The 16,845-nt window shown below is 41.8% G+C and overlaps 1 protein-coding gene across 3 annotated transcripts in view; it reads left to right on the forward strand.

Moving 5' to 3' along the window:
* TFEC (transcription factor EC) overlaps positions 1 to 15,977 on the forward strand; it is a 123,577-nt gene extending 107,600 nt beyond the window's left edge. For 2 of the 3 annotated variants that reach the window (XM_083399991.1, XM_083399989.1), the window contains exons 5-8: positions 2,457 to 2,513; positions 4,701 to 4,776; positions 9,096 to 9,243; positions 11,451 to 15,977. In XM_083399991.1, coding sequence (XP_083256117.1) covers positions 2,457 to 2,513; positions 4,701 to 4,776; positions 9,096 to 9,243; positions 11,451 to 11,828 — 659 coding nt within the window. In that variant the 3' untranslated portion in view covers positions 11,829 to 15,977. The remainder of the gene's footprint in view (positions 1 to 2,456; positions 2,514 to 4,700; positions 4,777 to 9,095; positions 9,244 to 11,450) is intronic. The other variant, XM_083399990.1, reaches the window with a different exon arrangement.
* Positions 15,978 to 16,845: the final 868 nt, after the last annotated feature.

Raw genomic sequence — 16,845 nt, forward strand, 5'->3', positions numbered from 1 at the left:
GCCCTGCAGCAACTTTTGGCTCCTTCAATGTTCCCTCAGTTATGCACACACAGTTTTCCACCCACCTTTGGCTCTGCACTAGTTTTGACCACTTCCTCCATACTTTAGAGGGGGGCGGGTGAGTTGGGTGCCCACCAGATGTTATTTCCATCATCCCCCACCATTGGCCATACTGGCCGGGGCTGATGGGGGGTGCAATCCAGCCACATCTGGAAGACACCACATTATCTACCCTTGGTTTTGAATGACTGTCTAATAATCTATAGTTGGGTCCAATAATCTATAAGAGCAATTTTTGCAGAATACATGTACTATTAAATATCATATGCCCTTGATGTTTTGACTTATTTGATTCATTTTCAGATGTTGACCTATAAAGGATTTATTAGCTGCTACTAATAAACCACATTAAACCACAGAGCCTAGGGCTTGCCGATCAGAAGGTCGGCGGTTCGAATCCCCGCAACGGGGTGAGCTCCCGTTGCTCGGTCCCTGCTCCTGCCATCCTAGCAGTTCGAAAGCACGTCAAAGTGCAAGTAGATAAATAAGTACCGCTCCGGTGGGAAGGTAAATGGCGTTTCCGTGCGCTGCTCTGGTTCGCCAGAAGCGGCTTAGTCATGCTGGCCACATGACCCGGAAGCTGTATGCCGGCTCCCTCGGCCAGTAAAGCAAGATGAGCGCCGCAACCCCAGAGTCATCTGCAACTGGACCTAATGGTCAGGGGTCCCTTTACCTTTACCTTGACTACCTTATGGCCTTGTATATGATAGGCAATATCTCACACTGTCCAGCACAGGGACTTTTAAACTTTGGAGTGACAACATAACTCATCCTGCCATGCTCTTCTGAGGTCTGACTTTATTCCTGCCTCAGCTACTTTCTTTCTATTCCAATTGTTTTACCTCGGTCCATATTTTGCACACCTGCTCTTTACAATAGTCCCTTGTCCACCACATGGGTAGAATCTTGAAGTAAATCTTTTGGCAACCCCACCCCCCATCACAGCTAGTTTCCAGGGAGATTTTCTCAGGATTTTGGAGGGTTTCCCCAGCCACTCTGGGTGGCTCCTAACAGAATATTAAAAGCACAATAAAACATTGACCATTAAAAACTTCCCTAAACAGGGCTGCCTTCAGATGTCTTCTAAAAGTCAGATAGTTGTTTATTTCCTTGACATCTGATGGGAGGGTGTTCCACAGGGCAGGCACCACTACCGAGATGGCCCTCTGCCTTGTTCAGGCAGCAATAGTCTAAAACTGACTCTTCTCTTTATCCCCACTTTGGTCTCCAACATCAGTTGATTGGCCCTTGCTCACTTGGTTTTTACTATGTAGGCAGCTGGATTGAATGTGATGGGGATGTGGTTTTTTACGCCCTGTCTACTCACACTAAGTTCCTGATTTGGATCTGCCCCTCCTGTGGCTGCTATCCAGCATACAAAAATCAAGCATAATCATTCGTACCTATAATCACACCTACGTTTGCGCTTTTATCTTCAGAGACAGAACTACACCAGATGTCTTTTATTGCCTTCTGAGCCCTTTGAAATGCATGTTTTGAGGGATAAAGCTGGAGCAAAACAAGTTAATACTTTAATTTTGTTTTTCCAAACTGCCCTGAACTTTACATTTCCTCATTGATTTTGCAAGGCCTTCTTCAGGCCTTGCAAAGGTCTTGTCCTGCTTCCTCAGGACAGAATGTTCCCAAAGATGAGTTATTTCTTAGTTCTGTCTAGCTGGGTAAGCTTCAAAGCAGCCATCTTTCTGGATATAACGCTGCTAATAAACCTAATTACTGTAGGAAACATAGCAGATTCAGGCACATTTGGGCTTCTGATCGATGGTATAAATAAGTTACCATCCATTAAAATTTGTTCCAAGTTGCCACAAATGACTCTCTTAAAGGTTCACAATACATCTATTCATGGAAAATCCGTATTAATGGATTAACAACTTTAAAAGTTACATTCATTTAATCCAAAGAATGCTAACAACTGTGTACAGTGTTATCAGTGCAATGCAAAAGGAACAAAGAGGCGGGTTTCCTCTCCCCCTTCCCCAATATGACTATTTAAGAAATCTGATTATTTCTTGCATGATGGGAAGGGAAACTCAAATTCACTCTGGGTGCTTATCCTCCCCATGGTAAAGTACAGAAAATTAGAAAATTGCTAAATGCCATGATCTTCTTTTTCAGTTTCTAAAAATTAAAAATGCATGATGGCTATATAAAAAAAAAAAAATCCCTGGCACACATAGAACGGCAACACATGCTGTAAACAGCAACTGACAAACTGCAGGAAGTGGTACAATCATCTTTGGTAAATCTGGGAGTACATAAAATTGCTTGAAGGCTTGCCTGAAAGAGTTGTGCAATTAAAAGGTCCTGTTGTTACACAGAGCAATTTCTGGAACTGTGACCCAATGATTGTTTAAACAGTTTTTGCTTTCTGTCAGAAACAGATACTCGAGCAATGGCAAAGGAGAGGCAAAAAAAGGATAACCATAATCTCAGTGAGTATATTTACATGAACTGTTGTCCCTAAATTGTACAGGGTGGGGAAGTACCTGCTAATGCTGAAGGATATACAGTGGTACCTTGGGTTACATACGCTTCAGGTTACATACACTTCAGGTTACAGACTCTGCTAACCCAGAAATATTACCTCAGGTTAAAAACTTTGCTTCAGGATGAGAACAGAAATCGTGCTCCGGCGGCGCAGCAGCAGTAGGAGGCCCCATTAGCTAAAGTGGTGCTTCAGGTTAAGAACAATTTCAGGTTAAGTACGGACCTCCGGAACAAATTAAGTACTTAACCTGAGGTACCACTGTACCTGGGTTCCTTTATGTGACACAGTACAAAAATGCACATGCGTAAAGGGAGATCAGCCTCATTCCTGACATCCAGAACGTTGTCTTACATATATAATGTTTTGCCTGCACTGAAATAGCATGTTTACCTATGGGAGAAACCATAGCCTTGCCTACTGAAGGGCGGTGGTAGCTATGCATTGCATGCACAATGTCCAAAGTTCAATCACTTGCATTTCCAGCTGCAAGGTTCTCAACTGGCAGGACTGAGAGAGGCCTCTTGAGCCCAGGGATGTTGATGAAGCTGGCCCAAGCCAGGCTTGCAGATTAACTGGCTTTGATCTTGATCAAAGCCAGAAGGGAACGCCATCTGCCATTCCTGGATTTTCTCTCCCGCCCTGGCTGTTTGTTAGAAAGCAAAAGAACCTTGCACTTAAAAGCAGAGCTATATGACTAATGCCATATTATTATTATTGTTTGTTCATTTCTACCCCACTTTTATGCCCAAATGACACGTGTAATTTGACTCTCAGTTAGCAAAACCAGGGCAGATGCAACTGCAGACTATAGCTGGCTAGGGCAGTGGTTCTTGAGTATAGATATAAGATATAGATGTGTGCTTGGCCACTGGTCACATTGGCTTTTCACCTATTGTGTCATTCTTTCCTTCCTTGCAACTGTCTGGGTCAGAGAGTTACTTCAATCTCCTTTTCATTGATTTGGTTGAGTTCGTCATAACTCAACAGGAATGGTTCAGTTTCTCAGAACAGTGCCCCTCAACCTGAGGGAACCTTTGTAGGATGAATATATAGCGTTAATAAGAATAATTTCTGCAGTTGGGTTGGCCAGGAGGGGAAATCCTTTGGGCCTGTCTTGCCAGAGATGGATGCTTGGGAAACCAAGCCAAGGCCTCCCACTTTTTGAGGGAGTGGTCTAGGAAGAGGAGTCAAAATATCTAGAATCATAGAATCATAGAAGAGTTGGAAGAGACCACAAGGGCCATCGAGTCCAACCCCCTGCCAAGCAGGAAACACCATCAGAGCACTCCTGACATATGGTTGTCAAGCCTCTGCTTAAAGACCTCCAAAGAAGGAGACTCCACCACACTCCTTGGCAGCAAATTCCACTGTTGAACAGCTCTTACTGTCAGGAAGTTCTTCCTAATGTTTAGGTGGAATCTTCTTTCTTGTAGTTTGGATCCATTGCTCCGTGTCCGCTTCTCTGGAGCAGCAGAAAACAACCTTTCTCCCTCCTCTATGTGACATCCTTTTATATATTTGAACATGGCTATCATATCACCCCTTGCTGTCTTATCTAACTTGCTGTCTTAATTAGTAATTAGATCTAGGCTGGGTGGCACTGTGGGTTAAACCACAGAGCCTAGGACAGGGTAAGCTCCCATTGCTCAGTTCCTGCTGCTGCCAACCTAGCAGTTCGAAAGCAAGTCAAAGTGCAAGTAGATAAATAGGTACCACCCCGGCGGGAAGGTAAACGGTGTTTCCGTGCGCTGCTCTGATTCGCCAGAAGCGGCTTAGTCATGCTGGCCCCATGACCGGGCTGCCTCGGCCAGTAAAGTGAGATGAGCGCCGCAACCCCAGAGTCGGCCATGACTGGACCTTTACCTAGGCTGAGAGTGCCCAGATGTGGAGGCTGGGTGTATGGGTGACATTAGATGCCACAATTATAGTCTGAGAGCAAGCAGTGACCTCTTGACTGAACCTCCTGGCTCCAGTGTGGTTGAATTAGCACCTCACGGATTGAGTATTTTCAGATGTTACAAAGAGGGTGGCGTTGTGATGTTTCGAAAGAGGCACAGCATTTCACTGCCTGCTGATGAATTACATCCGTTCTGTTACATGCTGCTATTATTACAATCTCTTGTTTTCATAGTTGAAAGAAGAAGACGGTACAACATTAATTACCGGATCAAGGAGCTTGGTACACTTATCCCAAAGTCTAATGATCCGTGAGTTCGGCTGTCATTTCTGTCATTGTTTCTACTGCTTAAATATAATGAAAGGGGCTGAAGATGAAATAGATTTGCTAGATGTCAAGGTTAACTTGGACAGTTTGGTTTCACATCATTGTTCTCCTAGCAGACGTCTGCGGAATTGTTGATATTTGATTAATTCAGATCCACCTTCCCTTTCCCTACATAATTCTTCAGGTTCACATGCAATACTTATAGCATTTTGGGCAGAATCCCCTTGATCAGACATGTATATGCTATGCAGAGCTGTGTTTATATATGTAGGTCTTTCAAGATTGGTGTTATGTGGTCTCGGCGGCCACTCCCAGTCACCAGTCTAGCTGCCGCATTCTGTATTAGTTGTAGTTTCCGGGTCACTTTCAAAGGCAGCCCCACATAGAGCGCATTGCAGTGAAAAACCTGTGCTGCTCCTCTCTGCTTGGAAATAACAAAAATGCTTTATGGTTTCATGGGCTTCACACACCTCCCCCCAAAAAGCTGAGAAATCTTCTTAAAATTATTGTGGTAAATAGGATTACAAAAGGACCTGTTTTTAACTTGGGGGGGGGGGGACTTTATTGGATGGTTGCCCCATTTCTTTTATTTGAATTTGAACATGTTGGCAGAAAGAGTTGAAGTTAAAATGATGAAAATAACTAGACAAGGAGAAACAGGAAGAGTAGGAATAAATAGACAGCAGACAAATGGAAGAACTGGGGGCATGGGTGGCGCTGTGGTCTAAACCACTGAGCCTCTTGGGCTTGCCGATCAGAAGGTCAGCAGTTCGAATCCCTGTGACGGGGTGAGCTCCTGTTGCTCTGTCCCAGCTCCTGCCAACCTAGCAGTTCAAAAGCACACCAGTGCAAGTAGATAAATAGGTACCGCTGTGTCAGGAAGGTAAACGGCGTTCCCGTGTGCTCTGGCTTCCGTCACAGTGTTCCGTTGTGCCAGAAGCGGTTTAGTCATGCTGTCCATATGACCTGAAAAGCTGTCTGTGGACAAATGGCGGCTCCCTCGGCCTGAAAGTGAAATGAGCGCCGCAACCCCATAGTTGCCTTTGGCTGGACCTAACCATCCAGGGGTCCTTTACCCTTTTACCTTTACCCATTGATCTGTATTGGGATGGGTGATGGTTTAGTAATTCATAAATGATCTGGAGTGAGCCATCAGGTGCGTGTTGACACCAAATTATTCAGAGTGGTAAAAACAAAAGGGGAATATAAAGAGTTCCAAAAGGATCTCTCCAAACTGGATGAATCAGCAATAAATGGCAACTGCAGTTCATTTTAAGTTAAGTATAAAGTGAGCTGTGTGTCATCCTTCCGGCCACCCCTTAACCTTGCATGGTGATGGCTTCTGAACCGGTGGTGATTGACAAGGAAGGAGATCTTGGGGTCATGTGGATAATCCAATGAAAGCATTGGCCCAGTTTGTGGCAGCTAGGATAAAGAAGCATTCTACGTTAGGGAAAATTTAGAAAAGGATTGATTTTTCAAAAATGCCAATATCATAACACCTTTAAAAAGTCCATAGTGCAATCACTCTTAGAATACTGAGTGCAGTTCTGGTTGTCATATCAGAAAGAGGACATCGTAGAACTGGGAAAAGTGTCCAAAAGTACAACCAAAATTCTCTGGGGCTTTTTAGTTTAGGAAAAAAAGATAAGGGAAACCCTGATTGAAGGCCCCCCGCCCCAATTGCAAATGCCTTCCTGTGCACTTCACAACTGGTACCGAGTGAGCTTTAAACCTCTGCTTCCTACAAGAGGGGGTTTGGCAAAACACTGCTGTAAATAGCATGATTTTAAAAGCCTAAAGCGGCATTAGAATTAACTGCTCAGTTTATTATTTACTGCCTATGCTTTCATCTTTGGAGTTCTAATGCCGCTCCACTAAGCCTAAATGGTATGCGGTATTATGATTGTGATGCAATCATGTAGCTGCTTATTTATACAAACATTATGCCTTTCATTTTCTCGCGCATACAGCTCCACATGATATTGGGGTGGAATATCTCTCTGACACATTTCCCCCTTCCAAGAGCTAAGAAATATTTGATTAAATTAAGGATTTTTATAACAATGCAAAGCTATGTGAGACTAACATAAGTATACGGTTGATGTGACAAGCTGCATTGAATGAACTCACCAGCGATAAACTTAGTGCAGTCATAGGCCATACACACACACACACACACACATACATACATATGTATATATTTACAGTGCACCGCGCTGTCCTTGTTTGCAGCGGCAACTCAGCCAGAGGGAGGACAGGCAAGTAAGGCAACCCCACTGCGCTGTTAACTACCGCTCAGTGGCGTAGCGTGGGGGGTGCAGGGGGGCCGGCCGCACCGGGCGCAACATCTGGGGGGGGGCGCGCTCGCACTCGCAGCTCTCTGCCCCTACCTGGCTCACTCACTCTCTCTCACTGCAGTGCTGGCTGTGCGAATCCGATCCGAGCCGCCGGGTCGCCGCCCACTGTGGAGGGGAAGGTGCCAGGCGTGCGGTGCGGTGCGGAGAGAGAGCGAGGGACTATCTGGGGGAGGGACAGTGCAGTGTGGGGGGGCGCAAATTACTTGCCTTGCCCCGGGTGCTGACAACCCACGCTACGCCACTGCTACCGCAGTTCATATAAATCCCGGAAAAGATTCCCTGAATAGTAATGCAACATAGTGTACAACATAGCGTATAAATTACAATGGGTGATAGCCAACTAAGTCATATGCAGAGTAAACCTACTATTAATAGAATAGTTAAGAAGCCCTTATATAGTAAAAATTAATTCCAGAATGAAAATAAGTGTCAAAAGAAAGTAATAAAGTGACTTTTTGTGTGTGGAAGAGCTAAATGCAATATCATTTACAGACCTATGTAAATTAAGCAGTGGCGTAGCGTGGGGGGTGCAGGGGGTGCCGGCTGCACCGGGCGCAACATCGGGGGGGGGGCGCTTGCACTCGCAGCTCTCTGCCCCTACCTGGCTCCACGGGTTAGGGGGCGCAAATTACTTGCCTTGCCCCGGGTGCTGACAACCCACGCTACGCCACTGAAATTAAGCACCTTTATCTTAGTGGTTTTATTCTATGTATGACTTAGTTGGATATCACCTGCTTGGCTTCTCTTTGTTGCAATCCAGACCTAACTAAACTTGATGTTGGCTCTGTTTGGATCACTGAGATTGGGAGAGGAGGGGATGGACTGATAAAAATACGAAACTTCCAGAAAGACACAAATTCCAGGTCGCTAGGGTATAGATCACAGCTTAAGCCAGGACCAGTATACACCGTTTGGCCTCACTGGCCCTCGTATGAAAATCCCTATACTTGTTGATTCTACCCAGATGTTTTGAGGGAATGACCACACCGCTTATTTGCATTGTTTTGCCAAACCAACTAGTAAGAAGAAGCAGCTCATTACTCAGGACCAATTATATTGGTGCCTTGGTCCTAAAGATCTGTACAGTTGTGAAAGTGTATAAGCTGGCAGAAACTAACATAGCTTCTGTGACACCCTATGAGACTTGATCTGGGCAAGGTGACCTCTCAACTCTACCAAGTGTTTGTCTTTCCTTATGTCACCACTTCAGATATACACCTTGATGCATGCAACTCTGTGTGATTGTAACTGTACAACTACAGTTGTTGGTACCTCCTCTTAAACTGCTTCAGAACGGCTTCAGCATGAATGTGCAATGCAATACGAGGCAATAGGCATACATACGGTATATTGAGAAGTTTGTTTTAGTTTGCATTAATCACACAGGTTTTGTAATATGACATAATAGTTGCTAAACTATGGTTTCTGTGTATCATCAGCAGCAGGGATCAAAATTGAGCCTTTTTTATTATTATTCCAATAAGCATAAAGGCATCCTCATTAGAAAGTCAGGAAAAAAGAGAAGTATATTTGAAATGATCTTTAAAAATTTAGGCTTAAACTCTCAGTAATGTATGTTTCCTAGTTCATTAATGTAGAAATACTGCACATAGATTTTAATCTTAGAGTTAATAATAAAAGCAATTTTCACTAAAAATATAAAAACTGTAATGGTAGAATCATGATATTGCATTTAGCTCTTCCACACACAAAAAGTCACTTTATTACTTTCTTTTGACACTTATTTTCATTCTGGGATTAATTTTACTATATAAGGGCTTCTTAACTATTCTATTAAAATTTCCATTCAGAAGCAATAATATCTAAGAGTGAATAATGGTCATGTAAATCATTATTTCATATTAATGTAAAAGATTTTGTACGTTCTTATGAATTTTGCTGACATGCACAATTGTGAAAAGGTTATCTCCACTTTCTGCAGTGATATGCGCTGGAACAAAGGAACTATTTTAAAAGCATCGGTGGAGTATATCAAGTGGCTACAAAAAGAACAACAAAGAGGCAGAGAATTAGAGCATAGACAGAAGAAATTAGAACAGGCCAATAGGAGGCTTTTGCTTCGAATCCAGGTTTGTATCGGGATGGACCCGTTAGGGGTCGAGTTTCCTCTCTCCCCCCCACTCCTGCTTCTCCATCATCAAATTGTGTCTTGCAGTATCTTCCCAATGATCCATAGTACTTTAACAGAACAATGCTGAAAAATCTTACTGATTGCAGTATTTAATTTGTGCAGCAGTACTTGTAGGGCTAGCCGCACAACGGTGTATATTGCGGTGGTTTAGAGGGGAATACTGTAAGGACATTCTGCCCTTCGTGTATATCGGACCTAGGTAAAATCCACATTATTGAGGGTGGAGAGGGGGGAAAACCACTCCTTATTTCATTTGTTTGTTGAAAATAGTATTTGAACACTCAAGACTCCAGGATACCGCATAGCACTTTGAAAAATGCCCGTGACATTGTGTTACCTTGGGGTATGTTGTGCCACGTTAAATTAAGGCACACATCATCTTTCCGCGGCTTTCCGTAGCCGAGCGCACATGATTTATAACATATTTAATTGGGTAAGGTATCTGGTGTGCTTCTAGATAGCATTCCTGAATTTTGGTAGATAATTAGCAAGTAGAAACGCTGGCGGGATTTTCTCATCACTTCTAAGTACTTAATGCAGGGCACAATCCATCGAAAATTAAGCTGCTGATTTCAGCGGGGGAGATTAAGCATATGCTTAACTCTCCCATTAAAATCAAGGCGACTCCAAAGGGCTTAGGTTTGGCTGGATCATGCATCCAGTCACAATTAGTCATTCTTAGGAGCCATTGATTTAAATGAGAAATTAAAGGTTACAATCTTGTACTCACACCTTGGAGTAAGCCCACGGAACTCTATGGGACTTCCCTCTGAGTAGACATATTAGTAAGCCCTGCTGAGTTTAACAGGTCATAGTAGATGGTTAAATATCTATGATTACATTGTAATTTTCTCACTGAAATAATGGAATTTAAAAATGCTTAACTTTGGGTGGATTGAGCCGCAATGTAAATAGATGTCCATTGTGTGTAGCCATGGTACTCCTTTCAACAACTTGGTTCCTTGAAAAAAAAATTTAAACACTGAAGTCTCCAATATACTCTTTTATGCTTTGAAAATGCCCATGATATTGCCAGTTTTCAAACATATCAATAAACTGACTTGTCATAATGAGAATGAGTCTTAGGATTCTGCACCCACTGTTTCCCTCTTCTTCTCTGCCACAACTGTGAGGAAGAGATCAGAACATTTTACTGCCATTTCCAATTAATTATATGTTAGCTTTATGTCTGAACTGTAGTTAAACTAAATATGTTTTATTGAAATGCATTAACTAATAAGCCATGGTTTGTAGTAGGTTAATTTCTGTAAGCTACAGTTAACACTAGCCACAGTTTGTTGAAATGTGAACATAACACTAAACAGTGGTTAGCAAAACCCCCCCAATGTTTTCCAGTATCCTCCTTCTAGTTCTCCCAGACTCATTACCATCATGACAAACCATAGTTAATCATAATGTCCACATGTCCCTATCATGCTAACCATAGTTCAGTGTAACATTTACAAGCCTGAACAGCCTTGTGTGTTCCCCTGTCCTCAAAGAAGGGCAGAAGAAGGATTTTGTCAGAGTGTAGTTTCACTTCCACAGTATCCTGGATTGCCATTATGCAAGAAGCAGAGTTTGTGGTTTTAAGCAAACTCTGGCTCATTAAACAAGCCAGCTTCACAACCTACTGTGTTCTAGTGCAGTTTTGCCCTACCTGGTACCTGCCACATGTTGTAAGACTCAAGCTTCTATCAGTCCCAGCAAACATGTCCAGTGGTCAAGGATGATGGTGGGTTTAGTTCAAAACACCTGTAGGGCATCAGGTTGTGGAAGCCTGGTTTAGTATGATGTGTGAACATCACTGTTATGCTACTAAAAAACAACATGCTGTACAACGTTTGTCAGCAGTATGAATATTGCACATTTTAAGCATACTGTCAGAATTATTTCAGATGTAGCTTTCAATTCCCTCATTACCACATCTCAGACTACAACAGAGATGGGAACCTCTGTGACATTCCAAATATTGTTGGAGTACACTTCTAATTATCCCTGACCATTGGCCATGTTGACTGGGGCTGATGGGAGTTTGAGTCCAACGACATCTGGTAGGCCACAGTTTCCCCATTCTTGTTTACGAAAACAAAATCAACTCACCTTTTACAGTGATGTTCTAAATATCATTGTCTTCAACCACAGGAACTAGAAATACAAGCACGAGCTCATGGCCTGCCAATCATGCCTACAATCAGCACGGTGGACTTAGCATCCCATGTCATGAAACAGCAGGTCTATCAAGAAGAGAATTCAGTAGACTATTCTCAACATCTTGCTGTGGTCCACGAGCAACACTCTGACCTTGGTGATGCCTCTGCAGCCTTTTCGGATCCACTCTCGCACTTTACAGATTTGTCTTTCAGTGCCGCTTTGAAAGAGCAGAGGTTGGATGACATATTACTAGACGATACAATATCACCATTTGGGACAGATCCACTCTTATCCTCTGTGTCTCCTGCTGTGTCCAAAGGAAGCAGCAGAAGAAGTAGCTTCAGTTCAGATGATGGAGATGATGTATAGCACGGAAAAGACTGCATAGTTTGGGTGCTGCTGTTTTGTTTTGACTTCGTTGGTGCTAAGAAAATTATGAAACGTATTTATGTTGCTCAGCTCAACTGGAAAAAGAAAGGAGTCAGCTGTTGTTGAGAGAACCTCCCTGGGAATATATAGTTTAGGTGTGTGCATACAACACAGATGAGCAATAGAGTGAAAAGCAGTGCTATTTTTATAGAAAAAGAGGTTCTGGAAGTCACCTCTCTTGTTCTTTTAGAATGGCACCTGAGACATGCTAGAACCTACCTGAGAGGTGCAAGAACTGAGTTCCCCCTGAAAAGAACCTCTGGTGAAAAGCATATTTTTGGTTGGAAGTGATCACAGTAACACTGATATTTCACAGCTGACATTTTGCAATGAATAAGATTTAGACTTGGTCACCCCACTGAAATTTGTAGGACTCCATTAAGTTAAGACTAACTTCAGTTTTATTGATTTCAATGGATCTGCTCTCAGTGTGACCCAGTCTAGATCCAACCCACTGATTCATATTTATTTACTAATAATGCTGCAGATGTGTTTCCTTGCAATTATACACCAATATTGTACCCAGTGCTTTTTTTCTAGACAAATAGGTGCCGGTATTCACCAGGAAGTTGTTACAGTAAGTGCCACACTTTTTAACAACGACAAAAAGAGATGCCGGTTCTGCAAACCCTTGAATACCCCCTGGAAAAAAAGCACTGGTTGTATCCCCAAAAAACCAGTGGACTGCTGTCGGGGCTGTGTTGGGGCCAAGGGCAGCCATACATGACTCAAGATTTGGAGATGGGTATACCAATTTGGGAGCCTGAAGTAAGAGATGGTGAAGCCACAACCTGAAGTACAGCAAGCAGACAGTACTGTTCTGTTGCCCAATCAAAGGCAAAAAGCTAGGCTGCTACTGTTTATAACAGAAACTGTCATCCCAAAGGAGCTGAGAATGGCCGCTTACCTGGTTCAAGGGTGGACGGTGGTTGGATCCTGTTGCGATGACTCTGGGACCTATCAGAGCACCGCCACCTTCCCATTAGCTCTATTCCTGGCCGCCATGGAGCAACACGGGTCCCCGCCAGACCTGGTTTGAATTTCAGCCAATCCATGGCTGCCTGGGGGCGGGCATTCAGGAGCTGACCTTGGAAGTGGCAGTTTTCACTCCAGTCTGCTCCTGGACCATATAAACTGGCCAGCACTGCTCTCCCAAAAGAGCTGAGAATACTCGGTCTACAGTAGCTAACCAAGCTAGGCCTGAAACTGAGAGGCACTTGGTTTAGGCACCGGAGTCTCTGTCACTGCTAAGGGAAATACATCTTGTGCTAAATAACCGATATCACCCACCTTTCCCAAAGCGAATGAGACACATTAGATAATGTGTTTATCAGGGATGAATTGAGATGGTTGCCAGTTTCGCAGGTTAGGGAGATGGACTTTTCAACTGTTTTGGGGAGATGAGGATGAGAGCCAGTGTGGTGTAGTGGTTAAGAGCGGTGGACTCGTAATCTGGTGAACCAGGTTTGCTTCCCCGCTCCTCCACATGCAGCTGTTGGGTGACCTTGGGCTAGTCACACTTCTCTGAAGTCTCTCAGCCTCACTTTCACTCTCAGCCCCAATTCCTCATAAAACAATTCTTTTTGAAAAGGTAACATTGTTCCAGAAGCATTGTGAGAGTAAATTGGCTGCTAGCATCCTGGGAGGACCGACTGCCATGAAGCTGAAAGTAGTGGCAAGAAAAGAAAAATCCCTATTTCACCTCCTTTTTTTGCCCCTAAATCTTCCCCATCCCCACAATTTGAGGAAAAGTTCCTTATGGGCTCAGTCCTAATGTCTGGTGATTTTTAAACGACATATTGATACTGGTTCTAAAACTGGAGAATGGGAATATTATCCAACTGGAGAGTTAGTTAATACAAGTTAGATAGACTTTCTATCTCTCTATCTGGGATGTTGTTTGTCCCTTAATGCAGCAAGAATGTTGAAAAATTTATTTATTTTTTTAAAAAATGAAATGGCAATGCTTAATACATTGTTTTGCAGTTTATGGAAATCTGTTACCTGAAAAATTCAAGTATTTTCACATTATTGATCAGAGAAAGGAATCGATAAAGTATGTCGGTCAAATAGACTAGAGAAGATGCATAATTCCTGCAATTATGATGTTACATATCATACACAATTAAGGCTGCAGTTCTATGAACAGTTACCTGGGGGAAATCTTACTGAATTCATTGTCCTGCTTCTGAGGAGACATGAATAGGGTTGAACTGTGAACAATGCAAAAAACAGCGAGCTTAGTGCACAACTTTATACTCTTTGGAGTCAGTAATCATTAGATTATAATAATATTTTCAACCATAATAATTGCAGCTAAGTAATATTTAAGAAGTGTAGCTTGTTTACTTTGCTGTACTATGGTATATCTTGTTCCCCTTGCCAACGTTTTATGCTAAAACTACAGTACAGACGGATGTGGGGTTTAACTTTCTGGTGATATTTTATCAGTCTAGATTTACTATCCAAAAGGTGACCTTGGAATCGCAGCGGATTATTAGGGTAACTATATGTGTTAAGGTGGTAATACACTTGTAATGGTACATATAGATTAATGAAATAATAGAGGTTTAGCAGTAAGAGGGCATGGGTTACTCACATCATTTTCATATCTAGAGGGATCATGGAGAATAGCGTGGGTTGTTGAACTGAATAAATAGAATAATTCTATATCAAATACTAATAATCAGGAAATAAGCTGGCACTCATCCACCCCCAACTTTGCACTTAGAAAAGTTAAGTGATGTTTCAGAAGTGGAAAGTGAGAGAGTATTTCAGATTGGCCTTTCATAGAAATCACATTATTTTAAAGACATCGGTGGACAAGTCCTTAATGGAGATAAAGAAATTAAATATGGATGTTCTACATGGTTTTCTCATTCAGCTTCTATGGGCGTGCTTGGTCATTCCTTTGAACTCTGGATTTTAGGAGATACTGAATCTCCTTACTTCTCTGAAAAAGACACTGCAGTACCCATGCATAAGTGTTTCAAATGTTCGTTTTGAATTTTTATTTTTTATTTTTTAAAAAGCAATTCCATTATATAACACGAGCAGACAAATCTCCCAACTGTCGGATTATATGCCTGCCATTTGAACGGACAGCAACCCAGCGCAGGTTGAAATCTCTAGTATGCTTGGTCACACTCAGGTTTTGCACCAATCTCAAAAATAATTGCTGTGCAAATTGTGTTAAGTATCTGCATAGTGCCTTTGGCTACAGGCCTTTGTTATTTTACTGACACTCAGCACCTGGCAAGATCAAACCCTGGGAGATCTCATATAGAACTCTTTATAGAAAGGAGATGGAACTTCCTGTCTTAGTTCATACAACATTCCCCGGAATGGGAAAGGAAAGCAGACCAGATTAATATTTGAGTGTATGCTACAAGTGTAGTTTATGAGAAATATGTCCGAGAGGCTTCCAATACAGCTTTAATCAAGTCTTAGTAATAGGTATGTACTGTTCATATGGTGGAGGCCTTAGGAACTGAAATATTCATTGGAGCAGAAGGGCTGGTTAGCTTCCCACCCTACAAGCTAATAACAGACATTCGAGAATTATCTTGTTCTTCCAGAATACATGGACCAGTAAACTCACCGTTATGCAAAATGAGGAACTGAAATATTGCTGCCTTGTCTAATTTGTGAAAAGGACATAGGTCCTCATTGAACAACAACAACAAAAATCCCGAACCCTAGAGTGTTTTATGGCCGACATTGTAGATATCAAATGCTAAAAGTGAAACCATTTTTTTAAGAGCTAGAAATGCTGTTGCTTTATACTATAAAGGGCTGAGAATAATTCAGCCACTTAATCTTAATAAGAACATTGTTATTATAATACATTTGACTGTAATAGGGTTGTATATAAAAACGGAGAATGTAAAATTATTGTAATTTAAAATTATGTTAAGTCTTTTAGATCAGTTAAGACATTTACATTGCTATTATGAGACTGTAGAGTCATTTTTATAGTAATTGCTATTTTCTCCTGTTAATACAAATCTCTTGTTTTCTAAGTATGCGACAGAAGGTGCTTTATTTCGTACCTTTATGCAATCTTTATTAAAACTACTTTTAATATGGGCTGGTATTTATATTTATTATAGGTATACAATTCTCAAGCAAAAGTAAAATAGGTCTTTGTAGAGCCCACATGAAGTTGTTTTGTTCAGGCTGACAATAAGCATCACCTCCAGCGAGACAATATAACAACACCAGCTAAGCACATCTGAGAGGGTACCCAGCAGAGACAAAGTCGAACAACAGCTAAACACTGCATCCATTATAAGACATCATGATCCAGTAGCTTCCCATTATACATTTAATATGATCTCCTCCTTTCTGTTTATTCCTGCTGCTAAGGCTTTGATTTATGGGAAACATTTTTAAAATGTTGCAGACTTGCTAGCAGGCAAGATGATATCAGTTAATTCATGAAGAAGTACTGGAAACCCTTTTTAATATACTAGATGTTCCCCAGACAATCTAGGATAAACAATATGGTACTTTAGGATGTAAAACATTTCAGAAAGCCGATAATTAGACAACATTTTGGCACTTGGAAGATACCCATGTTTAATGAACTTTAGTAAGGATTTGCCTGTTAACGTTTAAAACTCCCGGTACGAAGAGTACTTCCATTCTTGGAATGCATATGCTAGTTTATGTGTATCATAGAATGGCACACTGTGATTAAATATGATTACAATTTAGCAAAGTTTTGTAGTCTTGGTGGTGCGCATTTTAAAACACAGGTTTTTATTATTATTTAAGAGACCATTAGTCATACATCAGATTTATTTGCTTTGGAGTTGTTTAATTATAACTCTTTTAATTATTGTGTTGCAAACAGTGGAGGCTAATTAGCACTCTTGCAGTTAATTTTGAATTTGATGAACTAGAAAAGGAAATGTGACTCTCGTGTGTGGTAACACACTAGGGATCTGAATCT

The sequence above is a fragment of the Podarcis tiliguerta genome, assembly GCF_965153285.1.
Source record: "Podarcis tiliguerta genome assembly, chromosome: 10".
Taxonomy (NCBI): domain Eukaryota; kingdom Metazoa; phylum Chordata; class Lepidosauria; order Squamata; family Lacertidae; genus Podarcis; species Podarcis tiliguerta.